General features: G+C 51.4%; 7 protein-coding genes across 7 annotated transcripts; 3 read left to right on the forward strand and 4 right to left on the reverse strand.

The window, feature by feature from the left end:
- Positions 1-280: 280 nt before the first annotated feature.
- HO133_004205 (uncharacterized protein) lies at positions 281-2,017 on the forward strand (the record flags this gene model as incomplete). The annotated part of the gene is made up of 1 exon (XM_037295124.1): positions 281-2,017. The coding sequence occupies one exon, from the start codon at positions 281-283 to the stop codon at positions 2,015-2,017; it is 1,737 nt and encodes a 578-aa protein (XP_037157125.1).
- Positions 2,018-2,455: 438 nt separating this feature from the next.
- Positions 2,456-4,573, forward strand: HO133_004206 (uncharacterized protein; the record flags this gene model as incomplete). Its single annotated transcript, XM_037295125.1, has 2 exons — positions 2,456-2,812; positions 2,873-4,573. 2 exons carry the CDS (start codon positions 2,456-2,458, stop codon positions 4,571-4,573), a joined length of 2,058 nt encoding a protein of 685 aa, XP_037157126.1.
- A 315-nt stretch (positions 4,574-4,888) lies between these two features.
- HO133_004207 (uncharacterized protein) lies at positions 4,889-5,994 on the reverse strand (the record flags this gene model as incomplete). Its single annotated transcript, XM_037295126.1, has 2 exons — positions 4,889-5,376; positions 5,475-5,994. 2 exons carry the CDS (start codon positions 5,992-5,994, stop codon positions 4,889-4,891), a joined length of 1,008 nt encoding a protein of 335 aa, XP_037157127.1.
- Positions 5,995-7,301: 1,307 nt separating this feature from the next.
- Positions 7,302-8,924, reverse strand: HO133_004208 (uncharacterized protein; the record flags this gene model as incomplete). The annotated part of the gene is made up of 5 exons (XM_037295127.1): positions 7,302-7,319; positions 7,371-7,660; positions 7,714-8,143; positions 8,193-8,233; positions 8,864-8,924. 5 exons carry the CDS (start codon positions 8,922-8,924, stop codon positions 7,302-7,304), a joined length of 840 nt encoding a protein of 279 aa, XP_037157128.1.
- Positions 8,925-9,106: 182 nt separating this feature from the next.
- HO133_004209 (uncharacterized protein) lies at positions 9,107-12,991 on the forward strand (the record flags this gene model as incomplete). Its single annotated transcript, XM_037295128.1, has 6 exons — positions 9,107-9,109; positions 9,187-9,804; positions 10,226-11,413; positions 11,469-11,821; positions 11,894-12,194; positions 12,362-12,991. The coding sequence occupies 6 exons, from the start codon at positions 9,107-9,109 to the stop codon at positions 12,989-12,991; spliced, it is 3,093 nt and encodes a 1,030-aa protein (XP_037157129.1).
- Positions 12,992-13,848: 857 nt separating this feature from the next.
- HO133_004210 (uncharacterized protein) lies at positions 13,849-15,088 on the reverse strand (the record flags this gene model as incomplete). The annotated part of the gene is made up of 2 exons (XM_037295129.1): positions 13,849-14,816; positions 14,917-15,088. 2 exons carry the CDS (start codon positions 15,086-15,088, stop codon positions 13,849-13,851), a joined length of 1,140 nt encoding a protein of 379 aa, XP_037157130.1.
- Positions 15,089-15,377: 289 nt separating this feature from the next.
- Positions 15,378-18,032, reverse strand: HO133_004211 (uncharacterized protein; the record flags this gene model as incomplete). Its single annotated transcript, XM_037295130.1, has 4 exons — positions 15,378-15,731; positions 15,854-16,232; positions 16,719-16,737; positions 16,922-18,032. 4 exons carry the CDS (start codon positions 18,030-18,032, stop codon positions 15,378-15,380), a joined length of 1,863 nt encoding a protein of 620 aa, XP_037157131.1.
- Between the last annotated feature and the right edge of the window lie 1,491 nt (positions 18,033-19,523).

Below are 19,523 nucleotides of genomic sequence, written 5' to 3' on the forward strand. Positions count from 1 at the left end.
CAAGTCACTGCCGCCAGAACCTATTCAGACCTGAGTAAGGCGCCTTTTGGCGAACGGCATCTGTCACCATGGCTTTATCAAAGTCTACAAGAATCATCATACTGCTGGCAATCGACTCCGCTTTCTTCCTGTTGGAGCTCATCGTTGGTGAGCTTGGGTCCTGGCGAAATCGGGCGCTTCTGCTTATGGCAAAGCTAATGAAGTCTTAGGCTATGCCGTACACTCACTGGCCCTCGTTGCAGATTCCTTTCATATGGTCGGTCATGCTACAACTTTTATCATGTTCACATTACGTACGGAACCTTTCACTAATCTACGAGGTGCTGCAGCTCAACGATGTCCTCTCGCTTTGTGTCGGATTGTGGGCGGTCAAAGTGGCACATCAAAAAGCAAGCTCGAAGATGTACACATATGGGGTATGGTTAGCTCCATTGGCCTTTGTTCTACAAAGCATCTGACAGGTGTTCAGTGGCAACGTGCCGAAACACTAGGTGCTCTTGTAAATGGAGTCTTCCTTGTCGCTCTGTGTCTATCTATCTTCCTGGAAGCCATTCAGAGATTTGTCGAACCGCAGACCGTCTCAAATCCCAGACTAGTCCTCATCGTTGGTTGCTTTGGCCTCCTATCCAATATCCTCGGCTTGTTCCTCTTCCATGAGCATGGTCACAGTCACGGAGGCGGTCATGGCCACTCACACGGTGGAGCCGATAAGCTTGCTACTGCTGAGGAAGGACATAGCCATACTGTTGGTGGGAAGCATACTCAAGCGGTAGCAGATGAGAGCGGGAACGTGGCAGACGTATTGCCGCAAAGTACAATTGCTGGGTGGCCAAAGTCCGCGGGGGCAGCAAGAGAAGGGCCTCAAGATCAGCTAAGCCGAAGCTCCAATGGGTTTACACCTAGCGATGAGGACGATTCAACTGTCAAAGGGTCCACGTCGCCTCTGTCCACCCGAAAATCACGTGCTAGCAGCACGCGACACCGTCGCCGTCAGAACAGCGGAGGATCGAGAAATAGATTTTCCAGTGTCGACGACATTCATATCCATCCTGCGAGCTTCAGGCAGGACATTATTGCGCAAAGTCGATTGGAAGACATTGAATCCAGGGAGGGGAGTAGTGTGTCCGGAGGAGAAGAAGCAGTTGACGAGGATGAGCACGAGCCGACAGAGGGCTCGCCACTTCTTAAGCAAGCTAAGAGCAACGGCTCGGCCAAGCATGCAGACAATAACGGACATTCTCACAAGCACAAATCTGACGACCCTCACGACTCGTGGCACGATAACCATAATCACAACCAGCCAAAGGAGACGAGTAGTGGCGGACAATCGCATGGAGATCTCAACATGCGTGGTGTCTTCCTACACGTCATGGGAGATGCTCTTGGGAATATTGGTGTTATTGGGTCTGCTCTCATCATTTGGCTCACGGACTATACGTGGAGATTTTATTCAGATCCAGCCATCTCCCTTATCATCACCCTTATCATCCTCGGATCAGCCATTCCGCTATGTAAAGCGGCATCACGGATTCTGCTCCAAGCCGTCCCGGCAGGCATCAGTGTCGATAACATCAAGGAGGACATTGAAGAGCTTCCGGGAATCTTGAGTTGTCACCATCTTCACGTATGGCAGTTGAGCGACGCCAAAGTGGTCGCCTCGCTACATGTACAGGTCGAATTCGATTTCAAAGGCGAAGGCTCGAAACGGTATATGTTGCTTGCCAGGCAAGTCCGTCGCTGCCTCCATGAATACGGCATTCACTCCTCTACAATACAACCAGAGTTTTGCTTGGACAGCGAACACCGGCATACTTCCGCACAGCACTCAGACAACGAAGACTCTAGCTCGCCCAAACCGAAAGCAGGAAGCAAAGGTGGCAGTAAAGCAGCCAGCATGCGTAGTGAGCCCGAGGCCTGCCTGCTTGATTGCGGCGATGAATGTGACGAAGGCGGTCAGTGCTGTGCACCGAGCACGGTCGAGGCCGACATGCATAACGAGGAGGATCATTCGCATTGATGTATCATATCGTTTCGGCGAGTTAGAAGTGGGGTTTTGCTTTGCTTCAGAAGATGTACATACTTATGATTCCATTTTGCTGGACTCACGAGCTCTTTCATTCAATTAGCATCATGCATCTTACTCACTCTACACTCTTAAGTAGTCGATCAATCTGAGGGAAATTCCCTCTGCGAATCTCCATTGGAATTCAAGAACTCCACCTACGAGTATTGTATTAGGATCTGACATGCCCCTGAGACGGAGGCAGTAACAATTTGGCGCTTCATAGGGCTGACTTCCTATTTACTCGCGACCAACATCTAGCTTAGTGTCCTCGGGCTCATTGAATTACAGGGCGTTGAACTGGCAATCTAATTCGAAGTCCTTTTCTTCAGGCACTTTGTGAGCCTCAAATCTCACAATGACCGGTACTACTCGTACGACGAGGATTGCAGTATGACCTCCCACCAGAACGGGCACCCGTTGCGCAATGGTTTGATCAACCAAGCGGGCAAGAAGCGTCGCACTTCGGACGAGCTGCCTTCGTTTTTGGGTAATTACATACCCGTCTTACCGAATGGTCCCGTTCAAGGGCACCCTTCAAGCTCGAGGCTGCCGACGCGCGTGAATTGGAACGAAATATGGAGACGATCGCTGGGAATAGTAGGGATGCTACGGTCATGGAGGCCCAGGGACCTGCTCGGCATACCACTTGCCTTGATCATCATCTGGTGGGTGGTGCTTTGGTGGGGCGAAGAGGTCGTCTTCAGGCACAGCGTGGAAAATTGCGTCTGGAGCAACTGGGAAAGCTGGGTATGCCAGATTCCTTCCCCAAAATTCGAGCAGAAGAATTGGCGCTGACCGAATCATTAGCCCGCTACATCCACTCCCCACCACGTCGCGCTCATCGCTGATCCTCAACTCGTCGATCCCCACACCTACCCCGGACGCCCCTGGCCACTTTCTACGCTCACAGTCCGCTACACTGATCTCTACATTCGCAAGTCCTTCCAGCAGATCCAGAGTATACTGGCTCCAGGCTCCGTCTTCTTTTTAGGTGATCTCTTCGATGGAGGACGAGAGTGGTCGACAGGTGAAGCCGAGGGGGGGAAGAGCGTGGACAAGAGATGGAGAAAGTACGACAATAGGTTCTGGTTGAAGGAGTATAAAAGATTCGCCCGTATTTTCTTCAACACCTGGCTACGAGGTGGACAGGGTCAGAATGGTCGAAAGATGGTGGCCGGACTTCCCGGCAATCATGACCTTGGGCTTGGAAATGGTATACGATTACCCGTGAGAAAGAGATTCCAGGCCTATTTCGGAAACGGGAACAGAATAGATATTGTTGGGAACCACACATTCGTGTCTCTGGACACCGTCTCACTGAGCGCAAAGGGACAACCCGATCCAGCTACTGGCAGCCAGGGGATAGATGAATCGAACAAAGACATCTGGGGCCCCGTGGAACAGTTCCTACATACTGCTAAAGGGGAGAAAGCTCGAACCATTGCTCGAGAACTAAGAGTGCGGTATGGGAAGAATGAGAACGAAATCATGAATAAAGACGTCATAGATCTTGAAGAGCCTCGCGCCTGGACTATACCCCTGGACTTTGACCCCTTGAAGAGCACAGATATACCCTCGATCATCCTGACCCATGTACCACTATACCGAGCTCCAGGAACACCCTGCGGACCTCTCCGTGAGCGCTATCCTCCATCCAGAACCGACAGTGGCGAAGCGCCAGAGAAGGATGATGCAAATGCGATCGCTATACAGCAAGGCGTACAGTATCAGAACGTCCTCACCCACGAAATATCAAAGGAGCTGGTGGAGCTTGTAGGAGACGTATCTCACATTTTCTCGGGAGACGATCACGACTATTGCGATGTCATTCATCGAGGCTACACCTCAAAAAATGGCGGTATACGAGAAGTCACCGTCAAGTCGATATCTTGGGCCATGGGTGTTCGCAAGCCTGGGTTCCTGCTCTTGAGCTTATGGAACCCTGTGGATGAGGAGGGGAAGGCTAACAGCCAGGATGCTTCGAAATCGTCTACGATACAGAGTCACCTTTGCTTACTACCAGACCAGCTTTCGATTTTCATCCGCTATGGTTTGTTGTTAGCATTTACGCTCGTCGTGCTGTTCGTTCGAGCAGTCAGAATCGCCTATGGTCCAACGCCAGCTACCAGTAACACCAATGGCTCCCTTCTGCCCCTCTCTAAGATCAAGCCAGCCCCTACGAAACAGCAAGACACACCATCCCACGCCAGCTCATCAAGTACCTCTTCCCAAAATGGCCTTGCAGTCAGACCATCAGCTGGGCCAAGAAATGTGACTCCCGGAAGCGGTTACGGCTATCAGCCTCCTACCGTCGAGGACGAGGCTGAGGATGAGAGTCCGCAAGGAGTTGCAGTGAACAGGACATGGAATGATATTGCGTTAGACGAGCCTTCGAGACGAAAGCGGAGAAAAGGCCTAATGATCGTGTACGACGAGTTCAGCTCAAGCGTGTTGAATGTGGGGGTTGGCGCAATGGTGTGGTATATATGGCTTTTGTGGCATAGCTAATGAAGTTAATGTTGTCGTTCGAGCGATTGGACGTTCCCAAAGATGCAAGGATCATATTACCCTGCTCAAAATTCCTAATTCAGCTTGTCGAGCCATTCGCAGACAAAGCGACCTTTCGCGGCGCAGAAAGCAATTCCAAGGCTAGGTAATGCGATGATTGCAGAAACGTCTAATCCATGACTGCAACATCTTCATCATCGTAGAGATAGCGATCCAGCCCAGCGGATACATCCAAAGGCCCAGCCTAGCCTTCTATTTCAAGAAATATCACATGTATATATACAAACTCGCACAAATACACCGGTCCAAAAGCTCTCAAAGCTTCGTCTCACCAGTTACATCCATCAGCCCCCTCGCAAGCCCACCCGATCTCCTCGACCGTTCAACATGAGCCTCAGCATGCTTACGCGCACGCTCACGTGCGCCATCCCTCGCTCGAACGGCGACATCCCCCGCACCTCTCCCGGCAACGTTGGAGTCATCCACCGCCCTCTTCCCCACCGTCCCCGCCCCATGAACCGTACACTCGACGGGGAACGAGTCGGGATCGAGATAGAAATACCCGTCTCCGTCCGGCCACACGATCGCCCCGCCCGTCGGGGAGCCCAGACAGTCCGTCCACGGGTCCGTGACCGCGGCGTCGGAGTCGAAGCCCGGGTTGCCGCAGAAGTTGTAGGTGGGGTCTTGCTGGTCGGGGGGGCAGGCGGCGAGGATGTTGGACGCGCAGCCGATGGGGCCGGGGGCGCCGAGGAAGTTGGCGCCGTTGGCCATGGTGCAGGTGATGCCGACCGAGAAGCCGTCGACTGCGGGGGGCGAAGATTGTGGTCAGCGTGCAGCATGTTGGATTTGGAGAAGGGGGAGGGGGAAGGGAAGGGGGTGAAAAGCGGAGGGAAGGATGTACCGTAAGAGACGTCGCAACCCGGAGTGCCGGCGGTCACCGGGTTGCATTCTACGAGGCTGTTGCCGGTCAACATTGCCCCGTCGCCAGGGTCGGGAAATTGGCCGATGTTGACCCTGCCACCCGAGTTTCCGTTCGGGAAGCAGAAACTGCTCGTGTCACTCAGGCTGCCGGTTTCGTTTCCAAAGGATCCGCCGAGCCAATAATCGTAGCTGAGATCGCCTGAGAAGTTGAGAGCGAAGCCGTCACAGCTGGAGTCGCCGGGGGAGGTGCCGGTCGCGGTGGCGGCAGCGATAGCGGTGGTGGATGACGTGGTCGTGGTTGTGGATGTGGTTGGGGTTGAGGTAGTTGTTGTTGTTGTTGAGGAGGGGCTCCAGCCATGAGGTGTCCAGCCACCATTTGGATGACCGTTTGGAGGATTGTGGTAAGGGGAACCCAAGTTGGAGAGACGGTGCGCGGCGAAGGCTTGGGACGGAGCTGCGAGAGCAACTAGTAGCAGGGTGAATTGGTGAACAGTTTTCATATCGAGAGAATGATCAAGCTTTTGGGGTCTGAAAGAAGAGAATGTGAGAGGTCAATGGCAGCGTCTAGCTGTTTCGATCAAGAAGGGAATATTTGATGACTGTCAAAGAATGATTGGGATCTCCTCACTGAGGGTGTGTATCTACATACTCAGGCACCAGGGGGGATAATGGATTATATAGACGGCATGGACATGCTCGTATTGACACACTATCCTTAGATCCCACAAGCCGTGAGGATGCACCATGGAAGTCCGGCAATAGGTGTTGGAGCAGCAGTAGTACCTTGACTCTCCTAGAACGCACCATGGTAGTAAATGCTTTCCTCGAATGAGTATAGTGTACCTTTCAATCGCGGTCTAGATGCGATGCCATCGAGTACCAATATTAATGGTTTCGTTTCAACTATAGCGTACACAAAGGAGAACTTATTCTGATACACACTTCCATCGGCTCGGGCCAGCAAAACATGGCCTCATCGTGTCCGAGATGAACGGAACCTAGCGTGTGCAAAGGAGGTATCATTTACGGTAGAGTATCTGTTGACGAGCATATCCCAGAAACCCCCAAGCATTTCGGCACTATTATCCGATTAGCCTGGAGATGTTGGTATGTTGTCCTGTTTCACTGCTGGAAATAGGGTGGGCATTCGGAGCGTTGGTGAGCGACGATGGCACCAGCGATCATCTGAAACAACTGCACATAGAGGCTCCCTATTGTGATCCCAGGCCGCAGGCTTCTCAGCATCAATAAATACGGTAGGTAGTGTTCGAGAGGAATGAGCGAGCAATTCATGCTCGTACGGATCCTTGGTTGACCGTCATGGCTCCCTAGTCCTACTGACGTAAGTCGAGAATGCGATAGCATCGTACGTAATGGGAAATAGTAAACATGAAACAGCAGAATGGAATCAGATTGAGTGTCGAGGGGGTGTTGGTAGCAGGGATAATATGCCGGTGGTGCCGGTGGTACGAGTAAGCGCCTAGGTACTACCAAGACAGCCGCCCAGAGTGCCGAACGGCTCAAGGAGGTCTCAAATATCTGTGCATAATAAAGTAAAGAGCCCGAGGCCTTGGATGACTCAAGATTTCTTGCTCCTTTGCGAAATGTGAGGCTAAAAGGTCAGATTGTGCATTTGAATACTTGAATTCGCGAGGCAGCATCCCTTAGCTCTGCATGCACTAGAAGTCCTCCACAAATTGTTGATACATCAAATACCTATCCTAGGCGGATCCTCATCCTCATACGGCCACGCAGACGTCCAGTCTATGCCACAGCGTTGTCTTATTTTCCATCCCGGATCCAGCCTTCACTCCTCGTCACCAATCTAAACACCGGATCAGCAGGTTCCGGGAGTGGGTAGGACACAGTATCTTACCTTCGGAGCTAGGTAGAATCTCAAATAGCTATTGGATGCCAAACCGTACTCAACGAGCAACGGCACCTCATTGGACAGACACAACTTGACAGTGCTTGAGAGGCCGCTGGCTTTGCAGAAATTGACAAGGTACTTGAGGGAGAAGGTCAGAGCGACGGGTTCCGAGAGGGCGATCTCGACATTGAGGTCTGGTTTATCGACATTGGTATGGCTTCGAAGGGTGACAGCTCCATTGCCAATATCGCCGGAGCAGGAGAATTTGACGCCGTCCTTTGTAGCTTCGATGGCAACTTTGAGACAAATTAGCAGGATGACACACGTCTTGCTGCAAGTGTCACCAAACCTGATTCCGACAAGGCCATCAGATCCCTACAGATCCTCTGAAATTCCGCCGAAGGCATCGTAATTGTAGCCGCATACTCAGTCTCAGGTATGCCCAAGTGCTCTTGATCGATATCCATAAGCTTAATGTCATACTCGCTCAGCCTATCACTCTCGCTGCTTTCGAATACTAAGTTTACGACATCTGGCGCATCTTCCGCCTTCAATGTTAGAATATCCTCGTTTTGCGCGCATCGCAGCACCTTCATGAGCGAGGTGAGATTGATGCCTAGCGCGATGTTGCGGTCGCAGCGGAAAGGAGAGAAGGATTCGGCTTTGAGCATCATGGAGACGAGGGCGACGTGGGAATTGTCCATGGCTTGGAGGGCAACGCCGGAGTCATTGCAGTCGAAGTTGCAGTCTTGTACGAGGTCTTTGATGGCGTCGACGACCTAGAGGCCGCTTGAGTATATATTCAGAGTCTAGACAAGTATGGCCTACCTTCTTCAGCAGGTTGGCCTGCTCCAACCGTGCTTCAAGCACTATGGTTCATCGTCAGCATACGGAGGGATAGACGATTGTGCCGTAAAGCCGCATACTCTTGGTGGATAGCTGAGTATTCCTTGCTCGAAACGGAGGGTCACTTTGCTCTAATTGATAAATTAGTCTCGATGGGCTAGCAGACGCTCGAATAGATACTCACGCAATATGCTACCTTGAAGATGGTGAGGCAGGTTGGAAAAGCAGGTCGCTGTCAGAGTGGAGTACTTTGTTTTTGGTGTTTGTCCGCGCTTCGCGATCTTTCGCGCCAAATCACGCTAAGATAAAGTGCTTCGGAGATTAAGGATATAAGGTAAGCTGTCGGTATTATGAGGAAACCGCAACAAATTCTTGGAATTAAAACTAATATCAAGCGAGAATGCCGAGTATGTAAGAGCTTATGGCAGGCAGGAGCTATATGTACTGCTGTATAGAGAACACAGCAGTAGCGGCCCTTCGCCGGTTACATTTTCTATTTCCACAAAAGCTTCCTTGAAGACACTACGGATGTGTAATGGGACATTTTCTATTTCTTAAGACGCTCGTTTTTTCCTGCAATCCTTAAGCTGCGCTGCGATCATAACCACGCCCGCTACTAAGCTTTGGCTATTACCTAGGCAGCATACACCTACGCACAGCCTTGTATGGCTCTTGGAGACCGCAGAGGAGGCATTCACCCACTGTCATAGACATGCCGTCGAACCCTCCCTCTACATCTCCACCGAAATCACCATCTGCGCATTCAGAAGGGTTGCTTTCCTACCCTACCTTAAAGACGTCTCTGTCAGGGGCCGGACTTGAAGGGCGACCTGTTCTCCCTCGAACTCGGAGCCGATCTGATACCTGGGCTCAGACCCCCACCGGCTTCCGACATGATGGTGACGCACATCTTCCAATAAGCACTCATTGCTGGCAATGTGGTGCTGCTCTGCTCTCCTCGACTGTCCCATTTCAGGATGAAGCTCCACCATTATCGTCCACTTCCCGCCTGTCTTTGCTTTCCCAACTGGGACCTGTTGAACCGCAAGTACTCCCAGTATCTGCCAACAACGATCCTGATACGCCTGGAAAACCAGACCTCACACCTGGTCTTTCCCAAAACGACAAGCTCATGCGGATGAAAGATGCTATGCTTGATGCAACAGACATACCTGTCATTGCTCTGTGGCAAGATCAAAGTATAGCCGTACCCAACAAAGCAGTGGCCAGGATGATGCGCTTCGATACAGATCCAGTCTCTGATGACGCAGGTGATGTTCTTTCTCGCTACATCGTTTTCACGGAGGATTTTGATCGAGAATTGGAACAACACGAATGGCCAATTGTGAAGCTTTGTCGGACTCAGCAACCCTTTAGCAGGCTCAGGATTGGAATCATAGACTCTCAAGCGAGGCAAAAAGTCTATGAGACTGTCGGCCGATGCGTTTACGACGAGAAGACTGGAGACTTCCAAGCTGCCGTCTGTGCATTCAAGGATGTGACTTGGTACACAGAGTTGCTTAAGGCACAGAGCGAACAAAATGAACAGAACGAACAGCAATTCCAACTAATATGTGAAACATTACCTCAAATGGTATGTAATCTGAGCTAGTTATTGCCTAGGTACTTGAGAAAGATGCTAATCTCTGACAATAGCTATGGACTACCACTCCAGGGGGACTTATAGGTATGGAATTCAGACCCTTCGTTAGATTCCTGCGCTTACGCGTCATAAGACTACTTTTCTCCCTCATGGTACGATTATACAGGTCTGACCACGGATCAATCGATTGGGATGCCTGGGGATCGGATCCCGTGTCATCCAGATGATCTGACTCAGTACCTCAAAGAGTGGGTTCATTGCCTAAGAACAGGTCATGATTACGTGATGGAATTCCGTCTCAGAAACCATGATGGTGCATGGCGCTGGTACGTATGACTCTCGTCGATGCCAAAATCCAGGTCCTCTTATCTGAACAACGAAAGGCTGACGCCGAAAACTTCACAGGATGCAGTCCAGGGGCTCGCCATTGCGGGATAAATCTGGGAAGATCATAAAATGGTTCGGATCCTATACAGACATCAATGACCTGGTCGAAGCCCGTCAGGAAGCAAAGAAAACCCGAGAACAATTCCTCAACGTGATCAAACATTCAAGGGTCACCATTTGGGCGATCGACCGGGATTGTACTATCACATTCCTTGAAGGCGAGCTCATGTGGCAGGATCAAAGCCCAGAATTTATGAAAGAAGCCATTGGGAAAAACGTCGTCCAGTACTTCGGCGAACACAAAGAGAAGAAGGATAGGGATATATTTGCGGATTTGATTCGGTCAATTTTGGACGGTAGAGTCAAGGAGTGGAGCGATGAGCACCAGGTAGACGATACGAATCGATGGTATCGCACACAATTTGCCCCGATCCTAGGTATGAAGAAGGGAGACAGCGGAGGAAGCGATGAAAAATACATTGATGGGCTGATTGCAATCAGCATGGATGTTACCGAACTCAAGGAAAGAGATAACAAGCTACAGTCCCAGGGAACGGAGAATATCAGGTTGTCCACCGCTGAAAATGCTGCCAAAGAGGCAAGCAAACTCAAGAGTCAGTTCTTGGCCAACATGTCACACGAGATCCGGACACCAATAGCAGGGGTCATCGGCATGTCAGAGCTTCTCCTGGATACATATCTTGACAAAGAGCAGCGAGAATTTACTGAGAGCATTCAACGATCAGCGAATGGTCTCTTGACCGTCATCAACGACGTTTTGGATCTCTCCAAAGTCGAGTCTGGGAGATTGGACATCGAAGACATCCCCTTTTCTCTGTCAGTCGTGGTTCAAGACGTATGCAAAATGCTGTCTTTTGCCGCGGAGAGAAGAAACATCCACTTCGAAAGCGATGTTCAAGGAGATATTGAGCAGGATCTGGTAGTGATGGGAGATCCAGGCCGTGTACGGCAGATACTCACCAACCTACTGACCAATAGCATCAAGTTCACGTCGGAGGGTTACGTCAAGTTGACGGTCGAAAGTCAAAAGGAGACGAGTGACTTGATTGAGATTCTCTTTACTGTGGAGGACACGGGGATTGGAATTGAAAAGGAAGTGCAGCAACGGCTCTTCAAACCTTTCAGTCAAGCCGATTCCAGCACGGCTCGGAATTTTGGAGGGACCGGGCTCGGATTGACCATCAGCAAAAATGTACGAATGATGTTGCTCTCGGTATCTAAAGCATGAAATCGCTGACAAGTTTTAGCTCGTCGAGTTGATGCATGGCGATATCAACTTGAAATCGGAGTTTGGCTTAGGTACAACAACCACATTCTGGATACCATTCAACAAGCCGCGATCTTCAACGCTTGGCTCGCCCCTTCGGGATGCAAGACCTGTGCCAGGGAGCTTTCGTTCGGATACGTCAATACCCGGATGCCTTTCTGACGCGCATAGTGTCGATGGAGATCTCCAGCAAAACGTGGCTCCACCAGATCATCTCAATGGCAGGACTGGCACTGGCTTAGGACCGATGCCTCCTGGAGAAGATCCAAACGAGGAATCAGTCCAGCGGGAGATCGACCGTGGGCATGTTCATGTTTTGGTCGTCGAGGACAAGTATGTTGTAATTTCCATCTCGCGCGTGCTGTATCGTGTTCATGAATCAATTTGCTTACTTGCCTGTTACAGTGCTATCAACCAACAGATCGCTCTCAAGACAGTCAGAAAATTCGGATTCTCCGTGAACGCGGTGTGGAATGGCAAGGAAGCTCTCGATTATCTGCTAGAAGCTCCCAGCACGACTCACCCAAAACCGGATATTATCCTCATGGACTGCCAGATGCCCGTCCTCGACGGCTATCGAACCACCCATCTCATCCGTCATCATAGCCCTTACTCAGCGATTGCTAGCATACGGACCCTTCCCATAGTAGCTATGACGGCCTCCGCGATTCAAGGCGACAAGGAAAAGTGCACCCAAGCAGGCATGGTATGTTCATTTGGAAGCACATCTAGGCGCGGTGTCCCCTCCTTGACACGGCAGTCTGGGTCGCAAGACCTGCATCGCGAGGAAGAACCTTATTCTGTTCCCTAAGCCTGTCTTGTATCTCAAACTTTTGCTTCGGAGAAGAGATGCTGATGTCAGACTCGATATAGGATGACTACCTTGCTAAGCCTGTCAGAGGCAAGACGCTGGAAGACATGCTTCTCAAATGGGCTGTCGAAGGCAAACGAAGATCTCGCATCCGAGAAGCGTTTCCAACCCCTCACATCGACAACGATAGCATCTGTACTGCGTCCAGCTCTGCCTCTACCAGTGAGCTAATCGATCCTTATGAGAGTAGCGAGCATGATCAAAAACTTGCGGTCTCGAAAGACCCCAAAGCAACAGATCCTGGAAAGAGCAAAATCATGATGCAGCGTCTGGCCCCCAACGAACAAGCCATCATCCTTCGCGATCAAAAACTCATGGTAGCCAGCAATCCCAAGCCACGCCAGCTGAGCATCTCCATGCCTCCAACTACCTCATCAATGCGAATCAAGCCCCCAACCCCTGCGCTTACTGTCGAAAATATGGCCCGCCTGAGTCGCGAATTTGAGGTCAATCCTTTCGATCTCCTCTCCTTTGACACGGCCAATGATGATGAAACAGACAGCGAAGGGTCGACTAGTCGGGTCAGCTCGCCGGAGGAAGACGTCAATCGATTTGAGCCACGGAGGGAGTTAGTGCGCAAAGCGAGTAGTGAAATCACGCTAAAAGCTCGCAAGAAGACGCAAAACAGGTAGCGTTGTGGTTGGCGCTGGTGGCTCGTTCTGCTTGTATTCTTCTTGTACGAACGGTAAATACCCAAGTTAGCCATAGCATTTTGGGGTTTGCACCCTTTAAATACTTGAAAGTGTCCAACTGTGCAGAAAGAGTAGGCCACATTCGTGGCAATGCTTTGGGACCATTGCCCTTGGACCCCCGGAAAAGAAGGCAACTGTCGCTCTTCTTCCGCTCAGCTCAGATGTTCCCAAACAGAAGGCAATCAACCCCATTGCCACCGACACCGCGGGACAGGTCCCCTTCCAAACCCCCCACGTGCGTAAAGAAGAACCGCCTCGCTCCCGTCCCGTCGTCCCCTCACCCCTGGTTTCTCAGACGGAGGCACCAGCAATCTAGCATCCCTCCCTTCCCCCACGGAGAGGTATCCCAGTTTTCCACACCCCCGTTACAACCCTCGCGCGTGGAAAGTCGTACTTGTGGCAGGTTGGGGGTAGGGTTTTGGTGGGATATATGTATGTATGTGTGTATTTGATGGTGACATGTACGTGTGTATTTTATGGTGACATGTAGGTGTGTGTTTTGTGGTGACATGTATGTGAATATTTTATGGTGACATGTACGTGGATGTTTTATGGTGGGTCGGGTGGTTGGAGGAGAGGGGTGGAGTTTTCGTTGCCCTGCCGTGTGTGTGTGTGTGCGAGGCGATTGGATGGCGTTGACGGCGATGGTCTGGGGGCGGTGAGCCTGTGGGACGCGGATTCTGGGGAGCGTTGTAGGTAGATGAGAGAGAGAGAGAGAGAGTCATGATTCATTAGATGATTTCCACTACAGTCCATTCAATCACCCGTGATTCGCATTTTGATCCGAGAACACCGCCTCAATAGCCCCTCTTCCTATCAACGACGTTGATCATCCTTTCCCCCTTCTCCCTCCTGTCCAGATTCACCTCCAACACCTGGAACGCGCGATCCACATACGCTTCCCCGAGCCCGCTGATATGCGGCGTGATGATACAGTTCGGTGCTTCCCACAACGGGTCGTCCTTGGGCAGCGGTTCCGGGTCCGTCACATCCAGCGCCGCGCCTCGCAATCCGCCTCCGCCATCGCCTCCGTCTAATGGGTCGTTGTCGTCGTAGGCTTTGAGCGAGGCGATGAGGTCGGATTGCACGATGATTTGTCCACGGGAGATGTTGGATATGAACGCGTTCTTCTTCTTGCCTAGGATTGCGAATTCTTCGGCGCCGATGAAGTGGGTTGTCTCTTTTGTCAAAGGAACGCTGATGAGGAGGTGATCGATGTCTTGCGCGAGGAAATTGCGTAGGGAAACCTTATCCAGGCCGCTGAACCAGGCTTCCGGGATCGAGCCGTCTGGGTCGCCGGTTCCGGGGACGATGAAACCTTTGTCGTGTTTCGATTCTGGCGTGGTGCGTGGAGAGGCTGTGTACGCGATGACATCCATGCCCATGCCGCGAGCTACGCGGGCGACTTGGCGACCTATGCTGCCGTAGCCGAGGACGCCTAGTCGCTGGCCTGCTTTATCCTTCAAACTCTGCAAGGCCTTTATGTTCTTGGCTCTGTCCCATTCGCGATTCTTTTGCAGTGTGTGGAGGAAGGAGTAGTGATGCGAGTGGGCCAGCGCGGTCAGGATGACCCATTCCGCAATTTGGGGGCCGTGAATGCCCGATGAGGTGGTCAACGGGATCGAGGTGCTTGTATAGATTGGAGAATTCGCGATGTGATTCGTGCCGGCGGAGAAGAAATGGATGAGTCGGAGGTTGGGGCAGGCTTCGGGACTCGGAGGGAGAGCGGACAGTGTGACGAGGATGGTAACATCCTTGTATATTTCTACAGCGGGCATAGCATTCAGCAATCATCCATCACACCCAGCTATTGAGAGGAGCAGGAGGCGGAGGCGGAAGAGAAGAGAGGGGGAGGTCAATCAAACCTTTCGGTATATCCTCCTCGCCCATCCACGGCGTGCTGGTGAAGAGCAAGCTCTTGAACGTAATCTTGATATTCGGATGGTTCTTCCTGATCCTGTTGAATATCTCGGTCGGTTCTTTGAAGGGCAGGATGACGAGCAGATGCTCGGGCTTCGAGTCGGGACCACCGCCCATGGTGAGGGATGAAGCCAGCTGGACGAGGCGGAAGGTGGGGCTTTGGTTATCAATCGCTGAGATGAAGAGTAGCTGGGGATCTGTTGGAGGTGCGCAAGAAAATGGGCAAGGGAGGTTAATATGTCCAAATTGAAGCGCACTTAAGTTCAGATGAATATGATTACAATACGAGAATGCTTGGTAAGGAAGCTGCTCTACCAAAGATATCTCCTCCGTTGTCAACCGTCAATAGCCGATCTTCATATGCAGAAGAACGCCAACCCTCTCCACTGTCTTACATACCCCACCATCACACCCCAATCACCTCCCCCAATCCCTCAACAATCCTAAAAGTAATCCACAACTTCGCCACCTCACTCGGCCCTCCCTCTTCATTTCCCCTACTGCTAATCCTCGCATTGAACATCCCACAAAAGCCCCTTTCAGTATACCCCACCATCGCATTCGCCAACGCAATGATAAATTCCCTCGGAATACCACCGGTGTCACCACTCGCATTGAACAGTTCCAGCTTCAGCGGTCCCGAGCTGAATTGTATAGCCTTTGAGAGGAAATAGTGGTCCGGGACCTCGAGGAGCTGGATTCCGAGTTGGAACCAGAAGTTTGCGAGCCGGGATGCGGTGGGCCAGGAAGGGGCAAATGTCTGGAGGAATTAGTTTCGGTATTCAGCATCCTTTGGATGTATGGGAAGACGAAGGAGCAAGTGGCTTCGCTCGTTTCCTGAAGGGATGTCTTGTGACGAGGAGATCTGTAGAGAATACTTACCGTGAAAACATGGTAATGGAGGAGGAAGCTGGAACTTAGCTCCTGGATGTGGATGCCATCGCGCTTTCCTATGGCAGTAGGAGTTACTGATCGAGAAGAACGTCTGTAAGCGGGAGACAGTGAAAGTGCTTGAGGTCCGCTTTGCTGCTGCTGCTGCTGCTGCTGGGAAACGATAGGAATGGCTGGGTCAATGCTACTGCGAAGCGTTGGCGTAGCAAAAGACAGCGGAGCCCATATCCCGAGAAGGGCAGCCAGCAATGGGGCGGCGCGTAGGAGCCAGTGACGCATTCTCGCGGAATTTGCCGGGAAACCCTGGTCCTCCACTGTATTCCTACTCTTTCTATTCTCCTGTAAAACACGTGCTTGAAGAGGGTGGGACCTGGATTATAGCATCGCCGTACGCATCTGCGACGCAGAAAGCTGCAGCAGGAAAGATTGCACCAATTTAGGACGGGCATCGCAAGAGGGTCAGCGCTCATGCTGCATGGCGTGTATAGTCGCTGCCTCGATATTGCGTAGGGCTAAGACGCACTAGAAGCGAGCGGCATCTTTGTGAACCGTTCAATTCTGGTTGGGCTCGTCATGAAGGCGCGCTTCTTGAGAACTTTAGACTGTCTTGACAGCCCTGGCGGGCTTTTGATAGATCAATCCCTTTGTTGGGCGGGAAAGCTCGATCGAAGCGCACAGCTGTGGTCAAGCGTGGAGATGGTACCTGACTAGTGTGGGGACGGTGATTGATTATGGTGGGGAAGGTGGTGTGAGTGTGCGGCCCAGTGAGTGGTGAAAGAGCTGCGGCAAAAGAAGGTAGTCTGGGGTAAATATGCAAGTTTGACAGGGCCGAACCGACTACGCGCAGACCACCTACGAGTACTTCCTCGCAGATCCTAGAATAGATAAGGTACTTTGGAATTGATATGATGAAAAGAAAAAGAAAAAAAAACAGCATGGTCTGACAGGTCAAGTTCATCTAAGCATGGCTGGCTATCGCTAAACATTCGTACGCCATTTTACGAAAAGCGCTTGCGAGAACAAGGACACAGAATACCGCCCACGTTCATCATGACAGACTTTTCTCCAACTCCACAATCTCCTTGAAATCACTGGCAAATTTTATAGCCTCTGACTTGGTCACTCGAGGCAAAGGCCTGCGTGCGATGCCTCCATACCCGAAGTACGTATCCAACGCGCTCTTCGTGCCTACGATGCCTCCAGAAATAGCGGCCCAGTCACCACGGGCCACAACAGCTTGCAGCTTTTTGGCCTCGGCCAGCTTCCCGGCCGCAAACAGGTCCACAATCTTGACGCAGGCTTTGGGCGCAACGTTGCCGATCCCGCAGATGACTCCAGATCCACCGACAATCAGCGTCTGCAAAGTGAAGTCTGCAGAACCGCCCATGCACATGAAACTGGAGCCAGCATCTGCAGGTGTGGCTGCATTTGTGGCTGCGGCGATCCGAGTCAGCTTGCCGGTGTTTCCGCATGTGAGCTTGCAGCCAACGATGTTGGGATGCTTGGAGAGCTCGCTGATTACGTCCGAGCTGAGGTCGATGCCAGCCACCGCTGCTGGGTAGTTGTAAATGATGATGGGGATGGGAGATGCGTTGGCAACATCTCTGAAGAATCCGACTATCGTGTCTGGCTTGTGGGATGGCTTGTAGTAGGACGGAGGAAGAACTAGGGCATAGTCGCCTCCAGAAGCTAGGGCGTCTTGACAAAGCTCGATCGTCTCGCGAGTCGACTGCGAGCCACAGCCCACGATGACTGGCAGGGAGTCAAATCCTTCATCGTTCAAAGCCTTACGTGTGATGCGTGTGACCTGTTGTCTTTCTTGATGGGTGAGATGTACTGCTTCGCCGTTGGAACCTTGCGTTGCAATCGCAGCCACACCAGCCTTGGCGAGTCTCACAGCATGTTTTCCTATCGCATCGAGGTTGAGATCCTCGTTGTTCTTGAAAAATGCCACAGTCGGCACGTATACACCTGGTCTCAAGGGTCTATTCATGATGGGCATGTCGTCCAGCGAGGAAACAGATGCGCTCCGGGGAGATGGGTTGTAGGATGATTCGGAAGAAATTGAGTGGGTCAGTGTCGCTGGTCGGGCAAGAAGAGAGACAGAAGGAAGTTGCAGATCGTCTTGATGACAACTGCCGGCAGGCGAAGCAGTTTTGTGAGGAGACATTTTGGGTGAAGGAAAAAAGACGAAAATGTGAAGAAAAGGAGCGGAGGTTGATTGGGAACTAGATATTTGCAAAGGACGGGGAAGAAATCGGAATCCATGACATGTACAAAGCTAAAGAGACGTTCCATAATTATCCATACACGATGGTCAGGTTTTTGGTGGTCGAGAAAGACTATGGAGATCAGCAAAGAGGTCCGAGCACAAGGATAAAGCCCTAGGATAGAGTGGGGGTCCAACAGGCTAAGAAGGTGAAGTCTGGTGGGAATTGAAATGGAATGCAGTAATAAGCTGATACACATTAAAGGGAAGGGAGAGGAGAGGAGAGGAGAGAGAGAGCTCGGAGCAGAGTCCTTGGAACGTCAGCTTGATCTTCAGGCGATTAAATTCCAATTGTCACATGTGAGTGAGGTGAAAGTCTTGTGGGGAGCAATTCTTTTCTTTTTCTCTCTTTTCTTCCTCTTCTTTTTTTTCTTTCTTTTCTTTTCCCAACCGTTCCACGGAAATCCCAGGAACGCTTCGGACCCCACATGCATCCCACACGTAGCCTACACAATTTTTTCACCTGATTGGTTATATTTCCAGTATTCTCACCGGGAAAGGGGCGCTGTGGGAATTAAGCTTTACCAGAATTCGAATGGCTAATGCATCAACGGAGAATTTGGTGATTGATCGTCAACTACTACTCGTAGTCTCCTGCATTTCCAGGGCATTTATTACTTTACTCTGCGAGCTGCTTAGCTGTCAAGCCAGGCGAATACTAAAGTACCGCACTATCGGCTAGTCTGGGAATCTGCTAGGTACATGTAAGTTACTTTTTGCACTGAAAGAGATATTGATCCTGCCGGAAGAAAGGGACTGAGATACGAGATAGCACCGCAGATGGGAGAGCCCAAGGGTCGCATGGGCTTCTCGACTCCCTTCTGCCGGGCTCATGAGGCGAAACCACTGGCCGAGCGTGGGGGTCTGCGGCGGGACCTTCCGCTGTTGAGGCAGGAACGCCACCTGTCACCTGTGCCTAGCTGTGATCTCGGGGAAAAAAATACTTTGATTTTATCCCCCCCCCCCCAAAAATGCCGTGGCCATCAGGGCAATTGAATTGACCGTCACCGTCCATTCGCGAGAACGTCGGTCATTTGACTCATAAGAAGATCCAATGGTCTGGGTCTGGACCCGACGGAAGTACGAATTGGGATCATGGACAATTGAAGACTGTGAGCATGCGAGGAGGGAAATATTCGGGCTTCAATGCAAATTGGCAAAAGTAAAACAGTCCGACTTGAAAGCTTTCAAAGCCCTGATTGGGGGAGCATTGGACCTCGTGCCTGCTACGTTCCGAAGAATTAGGAGGTGCCTATCTGTTCGGTCCCCACGCTAGAAAACGGAAAATTGTGTTGAGCGCTGTCTGAGGACTGGATCCACCGATTGAGCAACCTGCATCGGGGGGTGTTATTTTATTCGGAGACAGTCGGGCCTTCACTCATCCTCTTGTCG

Source organism: Letharia lupina, assembly GCF_014066315.1.
Source record: "Letharia lupina isolate WasteWater1 chromosome Unknown contig_2, whole genome shotgun sequence".
NCBI lineage: Eukaryota > Fungi > Ascomycota > Lecanoromycetes > Lecanorales > Parmeliaceae > Letharia > Letharia lupina.